Source organism: Buceros rhinoceros, unplaced genomic scaffold, assembly GCF_000710305.1.
Source record: "Buceros rhinoceros silvestris isolate BGI_N320 unplaced genomic scaffold, ASM71030v1 scaffold6567, whole genome shotgun sequence".
NCBI classification, from domain to species: domain Eukaryota; kingdom Metazoa; phylum Chordata; class Aves; order Bucerotiformes; family Bucerotidae; genus Buceros; species Buceros rhinoceros.
Genome location: NW_010420353.1, coordinates 49927 through 65956, shown reverse-complemented (window position 1 = coordinate 65956; position 16030 = coordinate 49927). Strand labels below are relative to the sequence as shown.

The following is a 16030-nucleotide window of genomic DNA, read 5'->3' as shown; positions in this document are numbered from 1 at the left end:
GGACAAACAGGATGGATCAGTGCTGTATCAGTACGAGCTCAGGCAAGGTGAGTGACCGACTGGTGACACAGGCATGGCAAAAACATCTGCACATTCCTCAGTTTGAAAATTCAGACCTACTGCTCTTGGCCGACAAGATTTGTACTGTCAAACCTGCAGCCGGACAAACAGGATGGATCAGTGCTGTATCAGTACGAAACAAAACATGGCTTTTTTCTCTTTTTTTTTTCCATTTTTTTGTATCAAGTCCTCTGTGATTGCAGAACATTCTCCTTATCTCTTCTAACCCTTACAATACTTGTATCCTTCGTACGCCGGATAAACCAATCCAATTTGCATCCTCCAAAGGGGTTAAAGCTCCTCTGCTCAGCAATCAGAAGGAACCCCTTAAATAGCAGGAAGGGTGCGTCTCTGTTGTGCTGTTAACTCGGGGTGCCACACATCCACGATGAATATCAGGCGATAATTTTCAGCATCCTGCCACACTTCATGTTCGAAGGAGTCATCAAAAATGAGAACTTTCCCTTCTTCCCAGGTTCTGCAACACAAAAAGAAGACGCTTTAGTGTAGCACGTGAAGCGCCGTGGAGCAGGCGAGCTCTCCGTCAGCTCTGAAGATGCTCTTTGACATTTAAGAAGGAGATGGATCTGTTGGGGAGGGTCCAGAGGAGGCCACAAACCTGATGCGAGGGCTGGAACTCCTCTGCTGTGAGGACAGGCTGAGAGCAAGCAAGGGCATTTTAAGCAGGAGCAGATAAACCAGAAAGCAAACCGTAGTAAGAAATTCTGGCACACAGACATCAGCCTTGAAGCCAAGGAGCCTTTTGCAGATTTCAGCTACGATCATCCGTTTTTCCTGCTACCATGTCAGTTAGCTGATAACCAAAATGATTTATGCCACATAGTCCCCAAGTCTCTGCTACTGCACCGAAGTTAATTTGCTATTACTCACACCAACGGGAGCCAACCACCTGCAAATGCTGTAGTGTAGGAAAAAGTCGAGTTGACTTTTGGGGTTTTTTTGGGGTTTTTTTTTGAGGGGGGGGTTGTTTTGGGAGGGTTTGGGGGATTTGGTTTTGGTTTTGTTTGGGGGCTAATTTGTTTCATAAGGGTTTTTTTTGTTGGGTTTTGTTTTTTGTGGGGTTTCTTTTGGTTGTTTTTTCTGTATTTTTTTGTGGGGTTTTGTTCTGTTTTTAAATTAAACCCAAAAAATGAAGAATCTTGCCCTACCAGCCTGAAAGTGCAGCTTACTTAAGGACAACAAAACCTCCAAGCGCTCAGACGAAGCAGCTTCAGAGGTTAAAACCCAGGGTCTGTCATTTGCAACACAACGGGATGGGCTGGTTTGCTCAACAAAGAAGTAGTCATAAAGCTGACAGAACTATTAGCCCCTTTTGAATGGATTACAAAGCAAAGAAATATTTTCCAGAAGCCTTCCTGGTGTGAGAAACACTCCGCAGTGGGACCACAGGGATGATGTTACTCTGCTCTGGTGCTGAGCTCAGGTGAGACCTCGGAGTGGCTCCTGCATAAGGCTGTAATTCTGCACTTTGATTTCAAAATGCGATTCCCTCGTCTGACGGAGATGTTCCATTTTGGTAACACGCCGTTTTTGTGTGCTGTACCCTACACTTCACAGAGCAAGGATTTCAAAACAGCCTAACGACCTAAAATTACCGAGTCTGTAGAGGGTAATAATGAGCTCTGGACCAGCTCCTAGCAGCTGTGCAGAGTCTTCTGCAGGTGGTGGAGAGAAAGCCAGTACCAGCCAGAGCGGAGTCCCCACCCATCGGAGGGTAAGTTGTGTTGGAACGCTGCCCCTCTGAACCCCCACACTGGGTGGCACCAAGGTAACCAAGCACAAAATAGTTAATGAATCGTTGTTTCTGCCCTCTGTCTCGTACACACAGCAGCGGGACAGGAGGCCAGTGCTAACCCCGCTGACCTGTTTGAAACCACTGGTTTGCCACTGCTCTGAGCTACCACAAAACACCCACGATAGGATTTCCTCCTGGCATCATTCCCTTCCACAGCAGCTCACCCACCTCCCCTCTCATAGGGGAAGGGATGTAAAAAACCCCTTTCACTGGCAGCAGCAGACGCACTTTCCTGGCTTTCATGGAAAATCCTGCCTTTGATTCTGAACATACAGCTCCTGCCAAAAGCAACTAGAGCCAACACGTTCCAGCACAGGCTGAGGTCAGCTCTCGAGTGTTTCACATCGCAAACGAGTGAGTCCCACGCATGGGACTGAGCCAGGTTCAGGAGCCTGGACTCTGAAGTGCTCTGTCTGCAGCGTGCCAGCAGCAACGGGAGTTTCTCCTCTCCGGACTGAGGGCGTGCTGCTACCAAGGAGTAGTTCAGTTCATTCCCCACGGGACTGTCCCATCTGTCTGGGTTAGGACAAAGAAGGTGGTGAGCTGTGGACATGGACTGCTTTGGAACCAGATCAAACCCACCACTTTGCTCACGTGGGCCACTAAAAAGCCCCCTAACGGCAATGCCACCCAGTCACCACTGACCTGAGTTGACAACAACGTCCCTGAAGCGGAAATGTGTTGCCCTAATAGTCCTCTGAGCCCATTGGCCACCTCCCCCTCCATCCACCTGCCTACCTTACACTGCATTAGGACTACGGAAAGAATTCAGAATCAACGCTTCTTGCACTTGGATGCTACAAGACGAGGCACAGAACCCTCCAAAAACCCTTCAAACCCTCCAAAAACACACACACAGGTGTGGTAAGCATCGTTAGAATGCCACACAAGTGTGAGAAAATTCAGTCCGTAAGCAAAGAGCAATATAGTTAATACTGTATTTTTCTGTCTGTGTTTAATGAAATCATGCAAAAACCTGTCACATTTTCTCATCGTTGCCAGGGCACTATATGCCCTGATTGTAAATGTATAAGCAATTGCACTTTATTTTGGTGGGGGTTTTTTTGATCAAGCAGACAGAGACAAACCGGATCTTCAAGTCAGCATAATTTTCCCCAAAGGGATAAGATTTCTTATTAAAATGCACTTTGAAGAAATTTGCTACCTGTTTAACTTACTGGTCCAAACACTTCAGAGCTGTCTTCATCTCGAGATCAACTTCAAGTGGGATATTTCTAACTGAATTATAACAGACACCACCAGTTAGGAGGAAGGCTTCTGCCAGAAACCCAAGAGTGTTCTGTCACGGTGGTGAAAACGGAGGTACAGCTTGGCCTTACATTTTGCTGAGTAAGTGATGGATTCTACATCCCACCAAAGTCCAAATTACCTGTTTAATGAAATATATGACACCTCCTGACCGGTAAAACACCCCGCTACTGCTTTTTAGTCACATGCAGCCCCATCCCTTTTTCAGGATGGCAGGAAAAAATCCCCCCCAAACCGCAGCCATACCTGTTCTCCTGGGCACAGCGAATTCTGCAGCCTTCCCTAGGTATCACCAAGCCCAGATGCATCCTTAGCCGGCAGTTGGTGGGCCCCGTGTGGGGCCAGACGTGAGTCCCCGGGTGCATGATGGAGTATTTGATCTGCAAGAAGAGAAAGGCAGGCCTTCACCAAGCTCAGCCTCACTGCTGGGAGGTCAGGAGGTCCTTACGCCTCATCCTCGACGACGGGCCAAAAGTGCAATGTCACCTTTTAGTAGAGTCTCAGCAACAACTGCTCTTTCTCACGTCCTAAAGGTGTTCAACACTAAAAAAACCGTATCTTGTGGGGTCTGTGTACATCATCCGGGGGTGTGTGTGCATAAAAGTGCCTATTTTTCATTTAACTTAAAATAATCAGTATTCATATTTCAACCTGAAACTAGTTATCTTATCTGCAATCAGAAAAACACCTTCTTTCCTGTGGAAAAACTTGGTTGACTTTCATCATTTAAAAGGATGGACCACAGGAGACAAAGCCTGCGTTAGCCAGACTGACCAGTCCCACGCTCAGATGTCAACGTGGCTGGGAAGGTCACTGCTAGCCGTGGCTGCAGCAACGATGAGATGGTGGTGTTCAGGATCAGGAGGAGGAGGAGGAGAAGCCAAAAAGCAGGATTTCCACTACAGCTTCAAGAGAGCTGGGCTTATTCAGGGATCTGCTGGGAAAAATCCCAGGAGATACAGTGCTGGAGAGAAGAGGGCTCTAGGACAGCTGGTTAAGTATCACCTCAGCCAAGCTCAAGAATGGTTCATCCTGACGTGCAGGAAGCATGACGAGCCAGACAAAACTGGAGCACAAACAGGAAGCATACAAGAGGTGGAAGCAGGGTCAGGTCACCCAGGAAGACTGTGGAGACACTGTCTGAGCATGCAGGGATGAGGTTAGGAAAGCTACAGCTCTCCTGGTGTTGCATCTGGAGATAGAAGAGAAGAGCAACAAGAAAGGTTTCTACAAAAACATCAGCAGTAAAAGCAAGTCTAGGGAAAACATGGGACTGCTGCTAAATGTGGCAGAAGATCTGATGACAGAGGACATGGAAGAGGCTGAGGCACTGCATACCTTCTTTGCCTCAATCTCTGCTGGTATGACTGACCTTTGGGAATCCCAGGCTCCTGAGACCAGTGGAAAAGACTGGAGCAAAGATGACTTCCCTTCAGTGGAGAAGGATCAGAGTAGAGTACATTTGAACAAACTCAGTAAACTGGTCCAGATGGGTGAAAAATACCCACGAGTGCTGAGGGAGCTGGACAATGTTGTGAATCCACACTCACTCTTTGAAAGGTCGTGGCAACGGGCAGAAGCCCCTGAGGGCTGGTAGAAAGCCTGTCTTCAAGAAGGGTAAGGAGGAGGATTTGAGGAACCACAGGCTAGTCAGCCTGTGAAGGTGATGGTGCAAATAATCCTGGAAACCATTTCCAAACATGAAGGAAAAGAAGGTGACTGCGAGCAGTCATTGTGGATTTATGGAGGTGAAATTGTACTTCACCAGCTTTCTGTGGAGAGATGTCTGGATTGGTCAATGAGGAGAGATTAGTGGATATTATTTACCTCAACTTTAGTAACTTTCAAGACTGCCTGCCATAAACACTGTCATTGGCAATGAAATAGGAACTAGGTCAGTTGACAGTGAGGTGGATTGAAATCTGGCATTTCAGCCAGGCTCGAAGAGTTGTGATCAGAGGCACAAAGTCCAGCCGGAGGCCACTCACCAGAGGTGTACCCCAGGGCTCAATACTGCGTCCAACACCGTTTAACAACTTCACGAACCACTCAGATGACGAGACAGAGTGCAGCCCCCTCGGCAAGTCTGCTGATGGTAGAAGACGACTGTGGGGTCCTCACAGAAAAAAAAATTGAGCATGAGCCAGCAATGAGTCTTCGCAGCAAAGACAACCGACAGCCTCAAGTGCTGCTTTAGGAAGAGCTTTGAGGGAGGTGACCCTTCTCTACTCAGAGTTGGCGAGGAGTCTCGAGTGCTGGGTCCAGTTCTGTGCTACCTACTATGAGAGAGACATGGACATACTGGGGCAAGTCTAGCGAAGGGCTATAAAGGTGGTTACGGGACTGGAGGATCTGACATACAAGGGAAAGCTAAGAGGGCTGGGACTGCTCAGCCTGGGGAAGAGAAGGCGCAGGGGGATCTTATCGATGCACATAAATACCTGATGGGAGGAGTGAAGAAGCCGCAGGCAGAGAGTTGTGATCAGAGGCACAAAGTCCAGCCGGAGGCCACTCACCAGAGGTGTACCCCAGGGCTCAATACTGCGTCCAACACCGTTTAACAACTTCACGAACCACTCAGATGACGAGACAGAGTGCAGCCCCCTCGGCAAGTCTGCTGATGGTAGAAGACGACTGTGGGGTCCTCACAGAAAAAAAAATTGAGCATGAGCCAGCAATGAGTCTTCGCAGCAAAGACAACCGACAGCCTCAAGTGCTGCTTTAGGAAGAGCTTTGAGGGAGGTGACCCTTCTCTACTCAGAGTTGGCGAGGAGTCTCGAGTGCTGGGTCCAGTTCTGTGCTACCTACTATGAGAGAGACATGGACATACTGGGGCAAGTCTAGCGAAGAGCTATAAAGGTGGTTACGGGACTGGAGGATCTGACATACAAGGGAAAGCTAAGAGGGCTGGGACTGCTCAGCCTTGGGAAGAGAAGGCTCAGGGGGATCTTATCGATGCACGTAAATACCTGATGGGAGGAGTGAAGAAGCCTCAGGCAGACTCTTCTCAGCGGTATCCAGCGAAAGGCAAAGAGGCAATTGGACACAGATTGAAACACAGGAAACTCCGTTTAAACAGGAGAAAAACCTTTTTTTTGTGCACACTAGAACAGGTTGCCCAGAGAGGCTGTAAAAGTCTCTATCCTCAGAGGCAATAAAACCTGACTGGACACAGTCCTGAGCAACCTACTCCAGTTCATCACGCTTTGAGCAAGGGGTTGGACTCGGTATCGCCAGACGTTCCTTCTCGCCTCAACCCTCCTGTGATTCTTCAGCAGTGCAACGGACAGGAAGTGGGAGTATCGCCTGACAGCGGTGAGAAGTGTCTTCTCAACTGAGAAACCCACACGTCAGGCTGCGACAGGGCAACTTGGATATACCTGGGGGTTCAAGGTGTGCTTGCTCTCCAGCTGTAACAGAGTCCGCAGAAGACTGCCCACGCAGACCAGCCTAGAAGTGCCTGTGTGTAACTTCTAATAATACGATCATTTGCTACTGTTCTACACAGCAGCACTGAGCAGGTGGTGACGTACTTTACATATATTTTACATGTATTTTGATCTTTGTCAGCATCCAAAGAGTCCATCTGCCACAGAACTCCCAATTTCCTGATTATATTTGTTCCCATTGCTTTCAAGTGCTTCAGTACCCAAACAGATTAGGTGAAGTTTCTAATTAACCAGTGAGACTTGGAGGCACGGCTAGCGTAAGACCAAACTCGTCCTAGGCATTCCCTAATACTGGACATAAAATTTAAGACTTCTACAGCACCATTTTTCACACTATTTTACCTTTAGTATGTTCAAAACACCTGACAACAGCTACAGCTGTGAATACACAACACTTCCGCAAACCATGTCCTGGTGATAACATGTGGAATGCCAGAAACTGAGGAACAAACCAGCAGCTCTCGAAGACAATTTGCTTTCTGGGATGGATCCATTTTGGCTGTGGATGCCACAGAAAGGAATTTTCCTGCTGTCAGCCACACAGAGCATGATGACCTCCTCAGTTATATTCCCTACGACCAGCTTTTGCAACAAACGGATGCAAGAACAGCCTTGTTCAGTCTCACTACAGCAGCCATCTAGTGCGCTCCTGCACATCGGAAGAAAGAGTCTGGTGAAAGACCTGAACACTGCCCTAAGGCTCTGAATTAGGACTAGATGGGGTAGACGAGTGAAGTTTATCGCAGTGAGATCACTGGCTCACTGAAGGTTAACTTTGGACAAGAGTGATTATAGGGAAATTCAGGTTAGAAAGGACTTAATCCAACCTCCTGCTCAAAGCAGGGTTAGCTGTGAGTCAGACCAGGTCACTGAGGGCTGAGGTTTGCTAAGTTGTTATGACAAATAACTACTCACCCACCACGAGCTCCCACTGGACGCAAGGTAAAATAGCTCAAACTAAAGATTCCAAAGAAAGGCTTCATCTAACACACTTCACCTTGTATTTGTGGAGGGCTAAAGTTGGGCATATTTTTACTGATAACTTCATTGTGATCTTGAGGCATCATTAAACATAGCAAGGCCTTGCATTTCGCTATCCATAGTCCTCAAAATCCCCTGCTCCCAGCATTAGGAATTGGCCAGAATGAAGAAGTTTGCCAGGTACCTGCCCTCTCCTGCAGCCAGTAGCTTCTGGGAATCTTTCCAATAGAGCGCATGTTTTTGGAACGCTTTTACAGGCATTCTCATTTCTTCTTCCTAGTGAAAACAATGGACAGAGCAACGGTAAGAGCAATGGATGAACATTTCTTCCTTTTGTGCTCTGCAGAAGAGCAAAGCTGTCAGTATTTTACGGTACTCTTTCATCTGCAGAGTCTTGTAAGAATTTCAGGTCATTCCAATAGCTGGGTCTCCCCCTGCACAGCTCGGGGACAGAGCAGCCTTACTAAAGTCATCGTCTCTTGCTCATCCCATTTCTGAAGGACAGAGCTCACCTAGTTGTTAACGTAATACTGAGGATGCGCCTTCTCCCACATTCCTGCCTGCCCTTGGGCTGACCTGTACCACACAGAACTCTTACCAGGAGAGGAGCAGTGTGCTCAAGAGATTCTTAGAAGTGCTCTGGGACAACACGGTTTAGAACAAAGAGCTCCTGCTCCCTGTCTCAGGGGTCCCAGACACTGTTTTACGAGTTCCCCTCTTCTCAGAGTCAGTGATTACAAAGACAGTTGCTAGCCCTTCTTACACTATATTAATCTGAGAAAATGCAGTTGAGGAAAGAGGAGAAATACAAAATGCTTTACCTTGTTGCCACAAGGTAAACTGGCTCCAGTCTCCTTTTTCTCGGAGATTCTCATCTTCAGGCAGGAAGAGGCTTCTTTTTTTATCCATCACAGCAAGGCCCTCATCCCGAATGAGCTTCCAGTGTTTTTCCAAGGACTGTGGAGAGAGCCATGTTACTGCACTGAGAACCGACCGTGTCTGGCTTTAGCACTATTTTTATTTTTCCCTGCATCATTAGCTTTTCTTTTAATTTAAGTGCTCATCATCATTATCAAGTTTATTTACACGCCAGGTGATGATTTATGGACACAACCATTAAAAACGTCTAAGCTGCTTTGTACTTCATGCATACCAAGTCCACAAAATACTGGAATTAAAACATCTGTTCTCTGCTGCCTTAGAACACGATATTTGTAAAAATCGGATAGATTAGAAACCCCTTTATTCTACCAATAATAAGGCAATTTACAGTTACAGCAATACAAATGAAAAACCTACAGCATAACAATGGATCTGGATAAAAGCACCTCTCACTTCCCAGCTGCTTCCTTTGCTCACTAAACCTCATTTTGGGTGAATAGTTTTCATTTTTCCCTTTGTGCTTTTGAACAAAGCGTATCGGTAATACAGTTTCGATCCATTTCACACTGAAAATAGGGCAAGGTGTGTTCCCCTACCACCTCTTTATACGATGGGTAAAGCTGAGGAAAACTCCCAAGTCTTTCTGACACAGATCAGAGTAGGTGATGGAACTGCCCCTTTTTAGCCTTAAAACGCCGTATGGTTATCAGCCTTCCCGTTTCAATTAAACAGTCACATATTCCATTGGAATCTTTTCAGTTAAAAGACAAAATGTACGTCCAGTGTGCAAATGGGGATTTATTAATCATTTCAGCCATCCTGTCCCAGCTCTCCATCTTCAAAATGCCTCAGCTCATTTTACAGGATCCTAGCTAAACCGCAGTCTGAGGTCGCTGTCTAGTACTCACAGGCAGTGACTTGGACCTTATAGATCAGCATTTTCTCTGCTTAATACCCGAGATTACAGTTGTTATTAAAAAAACCCCAACAACACAACAATGCACACGGAAACAAGCTGCCTCACCTTCACCAGTTCCGTATAACCAGTTTCCCTCGCTGTCCACCAAGGCTGAGCTTTCAGTCCCTTGACGTTGTAGAGGGAGCGCTGCCAAACTGAGGCGAAGTGACCTCTTTGGTATCCAAGCTCGTACCACTTGTACGCCTAACAGAGGGCAGTTGTTAACCACCGAATTCACATCAGACAAGCTCCACACAAAAAAAGGAACAGCCTTTTTGGTAAGGCCACAGGCTGTCTCTTCGGATGCCTGGGTTATTCTTCTAATGGGATGTAGTAACAAACGCTTTAAGGAAAAAAAAACCAAACCCAAACTCAAACAACCCCAACTAAGAATCCGAAAGCCAAGACTGTCCAATCCAACGTCAGCGAAATAGGACAGTCCTGGAGATTTTGTTGTCAGCACTGGGCACTACATATTCCTCGTGGGTAATACACAGTACAGCTTTCAACTCTGATGTTATCTTGGTTAAGTCTCTGAGGTGGAAGCATTATAATTTATAACTCTGTTTCCCAAGATGTTAAGCTGTAAGAGCAGTGGGACATCAGCAGAACCGTCAGCTGCCTGCCATTGCCACGGCTGGAGTTAGCCCAAACGATAAGGGGGATGAATTACTCCCTCCAGCCCCAACTGATGAGCATGAATGTTGCTGCTCTTGAAGATCCATCATTATAATCATAAAGTACAACACTGCAAAGCCTTATCTATTGGAATTGTGCTACGAGGTTGCCTGTGGCAGCTTGGAGTAGGGTTAGGTTGCCTCATTCATCCTTTCCTGTCCTGAGTTTCCATGAGAAACCTTCCTTCTTGGTAGCGGAACGACTAAATAATGATGACTGCACTGGTCAGGACAGCTACCCCAGTACAGCTTCTTTCCAGGACAGCAATCACTTCAGATGAGCTCGCTTTACACCTTCCATGTAAAGATCACTTTGCTCTCTAATACCTTCCACAGTTCTAATCTATCTTTTTTTAAGCCAATTTGGCATTTTATCAGATTACGGTTGGAAAGGGCAACACTGTTTCCCTAACACTTACTAAGATTACATTCATAATTCCTAATTTAGGACTAAGAGATGAATATCTACCTTCCACAAACCTTCAGTGACAGCAGTTTCACATGTTCCTTAAACACTGATGTGTTTCCTTGATTAGATCTCCAAGTTCAGCAAGTCTAGCAATGTCAGTGAGAAAAATTTAGTGTAACAGTGGACTTTCCACCGATAAATTTAAGTCTCCTCTATGCCAAGAGTTCATTTGTCATTGATTGAAACTTCTAAAGTAAATTTGACCATTAACTCCATAAATATTAAATGCATAACTATGCTGGGGAGTGGGATGATATACTTTAATCACTTCTGTGTGGCATCTTTAGTCAAACACTGTAAAGGGATGCTCTAGGCTCAATCATTCAACCCAGAATATCCTACAGAAAAATGTGAGGATTTCCTTTTGGTTTTCTGTGGAGAGAAGGACAGACAGACAGAGGCAGCACGTGCTAGTTTTGAATTGTTTTTGAATTAAAAGATTGGAAAACCTTACGTTTGTTTGGGTTTGTTTTTGTTGGGCATGCAACAGATCCATTGCACAGATCTCTGCTCTTCTGATCCGTTTGCTACTTTAACTGTTGGACAAACACTGTAACTCATCCCACACACTCAGTACTCTCATGGTCTTTATCACTTGTTGCTACTCAAAGCCACTTTGGGAAAGAAGGGAGGTTTACAAAACGAGCTACAACAGAAATTCTATACAGTGATGTAATTATTTTTTTAACTCTAGATACAATCTCTGCTGTAAGCAGTAGGAGCAGAAAACAGACTCTAAAAACACCTCCACTACGTTTTTAAAAAATGTTTGATCCCTCAGTTCAAACTGTCTCACACAAGCTTCAAAAGTTTAGGCCGGATCTAAAGCAAGGGGTGCGAAGAGCTTGTATTGTCGCACCAACAGCAGAGCTTTCGCTGTTGCTCATCTTGAACTCTACACACATAGTCTGAATTGTTTTCAATACTACTCACGTTTTCAACACTGAGCCCACACTTAAAAGTTTTTCTGGATTCTGCAGTCCCTCAGAGGTTTAGACTTGAAAGCAAGGACATGCTAAAGGCGTACCTCTTTGTCTCCCATTCTCTGCAAGGCATCACCCAGATGAAAATAAAAGCGCCCATCGTCTGTGCCAGGGTCACCAGATTCTAGTCCTTCCTTAAAAAGAACAGAGAAGCTTCAATAGGGCTCCTACAAGAGTTTGTTTCGTTGCTGTAAAAAGGCTGCCAAGTCTATGCAAGAGACAGGCTACGGAACCGGCTATAAAATGTAACCCGGACCTGAGGCTGCAGTAAACATCTTTGAGAAATGCTGCCAGATTTCCAAATGCCACAGTCTCTCCAAGACTGAAGTGTCCTGAGATGGACACTTGCCCCTGACCCTATGCACACACACACAAGCATTTTAGACAGCTGGATTAAGGTTTAACTTGGTGGTGTTTCTCCCCAGACACTCAGAAGTACATGCAAACCCTCTCTGGATTCTTCCAGAGCCTGAAGTTTGCAGCACACTGCCAAACTCTGAACAATCTGCGCTTCACAGCTGTGTACTGACCACTAACAAAGCAAGTACTTGATATGTTTAAGAATCGATGAGTCTCAATGTACAGGTTTCCAGTTCACAGCACTGATACAGCAAGAGACCATCAATGTGCAGCTTAAACCCTGATCTGTGATTAGCTCCATCTACCTCGACGTCTTTTATACACTCAGATTTTATTTTTTACAAGTGAAATATTTACTGTAGGTGAGAACAGAAAGATACCTGTAGGTAGGGTATGCTCTCTGCTATCTTGTTTTCTGCCTTCAGGATGAAGCCATAATGTACTTTGGCAAAGCCATCGTTTGGAGCCAGGCTTAGGACCTGTTTGAGAGCAAAGGAATTAAATATTCGTGTATGGATTATGTCAAATTAACAAATTCATGCACATACTTAGTGATGTAATAACAATTTTTGACCATCGCTGACTGATAAATTCCTGGCTGGGCTTTCTCTTCCCCATTCACTTCTGTGCTTCTCCAGAAAAATCTATTATCAGCCAAACTTTAAAGCCTCAGAAGTAAAATTATTTCAAATGGAATCTCTGAATCATTTTTTTTTGTTGTTGTCTTCCTCCATTCTTGCTCTCGAGTTACAGCACGTTGCATTACAGAATTAACACCATTCACTGGCACTTAAGTTATGTATATCCCAGGTTTGACTAATCTGAAGGCTCCTCTCCTTAAAATAATGGTGGAGTGACTTATCGGGACAGATCCTCCGTCGGTGACAGCCTAGCAGCCCGCGGGATTACAGAGGCTGATGACTGCTGAACATCGAGCACAGCCGCTGAACACTGGATACACGAGCAATTTCTCTTGGCTAAACCCAGTTTTGAAGCTACTACACTTACGCCATGGATAAACTGTTGCATACGTTACAGCCATTAACGTCATTTCTCAATCGACATAATTACAACCAGAACCATAACAAGTTCTCTGGGCCAATGTCTCAAACTTTATTCGTACAAACCACAACCAGGCAAAACCGAAATCAGCACAGTGGAGGTATAAAATGTAACGAGCTCAAACCAGCAGCATTTCACCTCTTGTTGCAGAAAAGAGCTACCACGAAGGAACGATCAAGCTGAGAACCTATTTGAAGCCCACAATACCATTAGCAAAGTGATTATTAGCAAAAAGTGAACCTGGCAAGTCACAATAAGGAAGAGCTTGATCCCTAGTAGAGGAATACGCTACCACCCTCTGCATCTTACGCTTTCTGGCTTCAGCATTCTGGGTGTAATTATTTTGATCCAAGAATCGGTACCTGCAGGGTGAACTAAATGACTGACAGAAATATTTATTAGCCGTATAATTTTGTTGCAGTTCCTTTGACTATAGGATAAAGCTATCTGATTAATTAAGACAGAATGGAATTTTCAGTATTACGGTTCATTTAAACGATGCCGAGTCGCATTAAGGCATGATCTACGTTCAGAGCCCCTAAAGAGAAGCGAAGAGATACAATCAGCAGAAATTACGCTGGAAGTATTTAATGTAAATTGTATTACTCTGTTGCTGTTGCTGCATGCAATATTAATTATGTTTAGAAATAAGTTTTACTAAACTGCTCATAGCCCATTAAATATTAATCATGAATATAGAAATTAACCTCTGGGGCTATCAGTGGCTAATTAGCCAGGGCAGAGCGCTGTGTTAATGTGGATATTCTGCTTTTGGTACCTGAGACGGCTCAATCAGAGCTGGCTTACGCGTGTCTGTATAATGCTGCACTGAGCCACGCAGACATGGCAGGCAGAAAAAGGGCTATTAGCAGAGAAACTGGTCTTCCAAAGTTCTCTTCCACTGTATTTTATCATAATCTGCACATCTCTGAAAACAAAAATAGCTCTGAATTCTACCAGGTCTGCTTTTAACAATGTGTTTCTGTGCCCCCAAGTGTAATGTTCAAAAGCAAATGCTTCCATATACGGGGCAAAACTGAAATCCTCTCCAGCAGGACACCATTTCCCATCTGTGGTTCAGCACAAATTTTGGCATATGCACACTAGACAAGTGTATTTTATGTCAGTTTGACAAGTTTTTCAAAAATCAGGGGATGAGGAAGATGTCTCCTGGAGCTGCCCAGAAGCACCCTTCCCAGTTTTCCCCTCTCTTTACTGACTACACCCAGAGCTTGAGCACCTCTGGTAGCAGCTCCAGACCACACACCTGGCACTCTCTGAAGATGCACTGCCACGGCGGGGCGAAGCGCCCCAGAGCACACCGGATGGCCCCTAAGCCAGCCGCCCAAAAGCAGGTAAGAAGCCCTCAGCGTAAGCAAGAATAAAAGCGGGTGCACGTGAGCCTCTCCCTGTTTCTTCGGTTAGGTTTCCTTTCTCAAATTCTTCATGTAAATTTATCCTGAATTATGACACAGGAAAAAAGCCCTACATTGTTGTTCTGGAATTCAGCCTGAGGAATACCCAGAATATGGGCAAAACCCAGATGATTTTTAAAAAGCATAAATCAACTCCTCTTCAAAGGTATTTATTTGTCAATCTTTTCCAAGGACAAAACATCACTGTGATTTATTCTATCTCAGCAGTCAGTGAACTGCAAACCAGAGCAGTTACACTGGGTAAAGTCTACAGAAGGCTGGAAACCAATAGAGGAAAAACAGGCCAGTTCTTATTTTGCATATCTGTTCTTAATGAGCGCAGCACACACTTCTTCTGAAGTGCACCACTCTCAGTATCAAAGTAATCACATCACAAACTCCTTATCTTCTCTTTATAAGAAGTCCTGTGATGATTAATACTGAGAAATTTTAACTATATTGTTCGCAGCAGAACACTGAAAAACTGCCCAGGAAAATCTTGCCCCAAAGGAGTACATTTCATTTTTTTCGAGTTCCTCACAGCTTGAGAAGCAGGTACAGTTAATACGTTCTATCTTTCAAAGCTGATGTTTCTAATCCTCTGAGAAATTTTGACAGCAGGCCACTTACCGAACAAAAATGTTTTACAGAGGGATCTACAAAGTAATCAAAGTAGCAAAGCAAATATTATTCTGGCAACATCTGAGACTACCAGAGGAGCTTGAGGAAAAAAAAGTTATTACCAGGGTTCGGGCTCCTGCTTCCCACTATGTGGTTGAATGTCCTCCCTGTCTTTGACAAACCACCTGAGATGAGAATCCCCGCAGAGCCCCAGATGTGGAGGATGGAAAACTGGGCCTTTATTCTCGGGAGTGGTACTACTCCTGCTGACTCGTCTTCAGTCGAGGTAACCAGCCAGTCACCACCCCACGCCTGCACTAAACAAGCACTGCAAACGGTGTGCCAACACCAGCGAGATCATCCCCGAGCAGGTGCCGACAGCTTATGCTCTACCAGTGACATCAAGCTCTGCATCTGTCAGAGTTTCCAGATGTTCACAGGGTTTCTGGATCACAGGAGCCCCAGGAGTGGTCCTTCCTGGCAGCGAATTTTCCCTGACCTGATAACCACAGTATGAGGAAGGAATATAAATCCAACTATCTGTCCACACTAGAAGGGTCGACAAAGAACAGCAGACGTCAGGCTGCATATAAAACTAACGCCAACCCAAAGGTTACATAGCTGTGGGAGTACTGAACTACTTCAGCACACGGGTAGAGATGGTATTCCTGCAAGGAAACACACTCACTTCTGCTTTCCTTCTCTTGCAGGTAAGACAACATTTTATACTGTGCATTACATCGATGTGTGCTGGCAAGAAATTCCAAACCTGGCTATCAGAAGATATAAAAAAAATCAAATATTAAGCGTACAAAAAAAAGATCTGCAATTGTCTATGAGAAAAAAAATATTTAGCACAACAGTATCAGGAAATGTGAATTAAAATTAGAAGAAAATTAAGAATTGCTCTAGAAAAAAATCATATTTATACTAAATCTGACATGTAAAATGTTTAACAACTGAAAAAATTAAAGGCAAACAATCTTTAGAATGCACATAGGAACACGAATGCTATTTTTCCTCAGCAG

The 16030-nt window shown here is 45.0% G+C and overlaps 1 protein-coding gene across 1 annotated transcript in view; it reads right to left on the bottom strand.

Annotated features, from left to right (window-relative positions):
• Nucleotides 1-243: 243 nt before the first annotated feature.
• Nucleotides 244-16030, bottom strand: part of ASPH (aspartate beta-hydroxylase) — a 57632-nt gene continuing 41845 nt past the window's right edge. Inside the window, exons 21-27 of the mRNA XM_010139272.1 lie at nucleotides 12285-12383; nucleotides 11589-11678; nucleotides 9482-9619; nucleotides 8397-8532; nucleotides 7760-7851; nucleotides 3392-3525; nucleotides 244-538 (exon numbers count right to left, since the gene is read on the bottom strand). Coding sequence (XP_010137574.1) covers nucleotides 388-538; nucleotides 3392-3525; nucleotides 7760-7851; nucleotides 8397-8532; nucleotides 9482-9619; nucleotides 11589-11678; nucleotides 12285-12383 — 840 coding nt within the window. The 3' untranslated portion in view covers nucleotides 244-387. The remainder of the gene's footprint in view (nucleotides 539-3391; nucleotides 3526-7759; nucleotides 7852-8396; nucleotides 8533-9481; nucleotides 9620-11588; nucleotides 11679-12284; nucleotides 12384-16030) is intronic.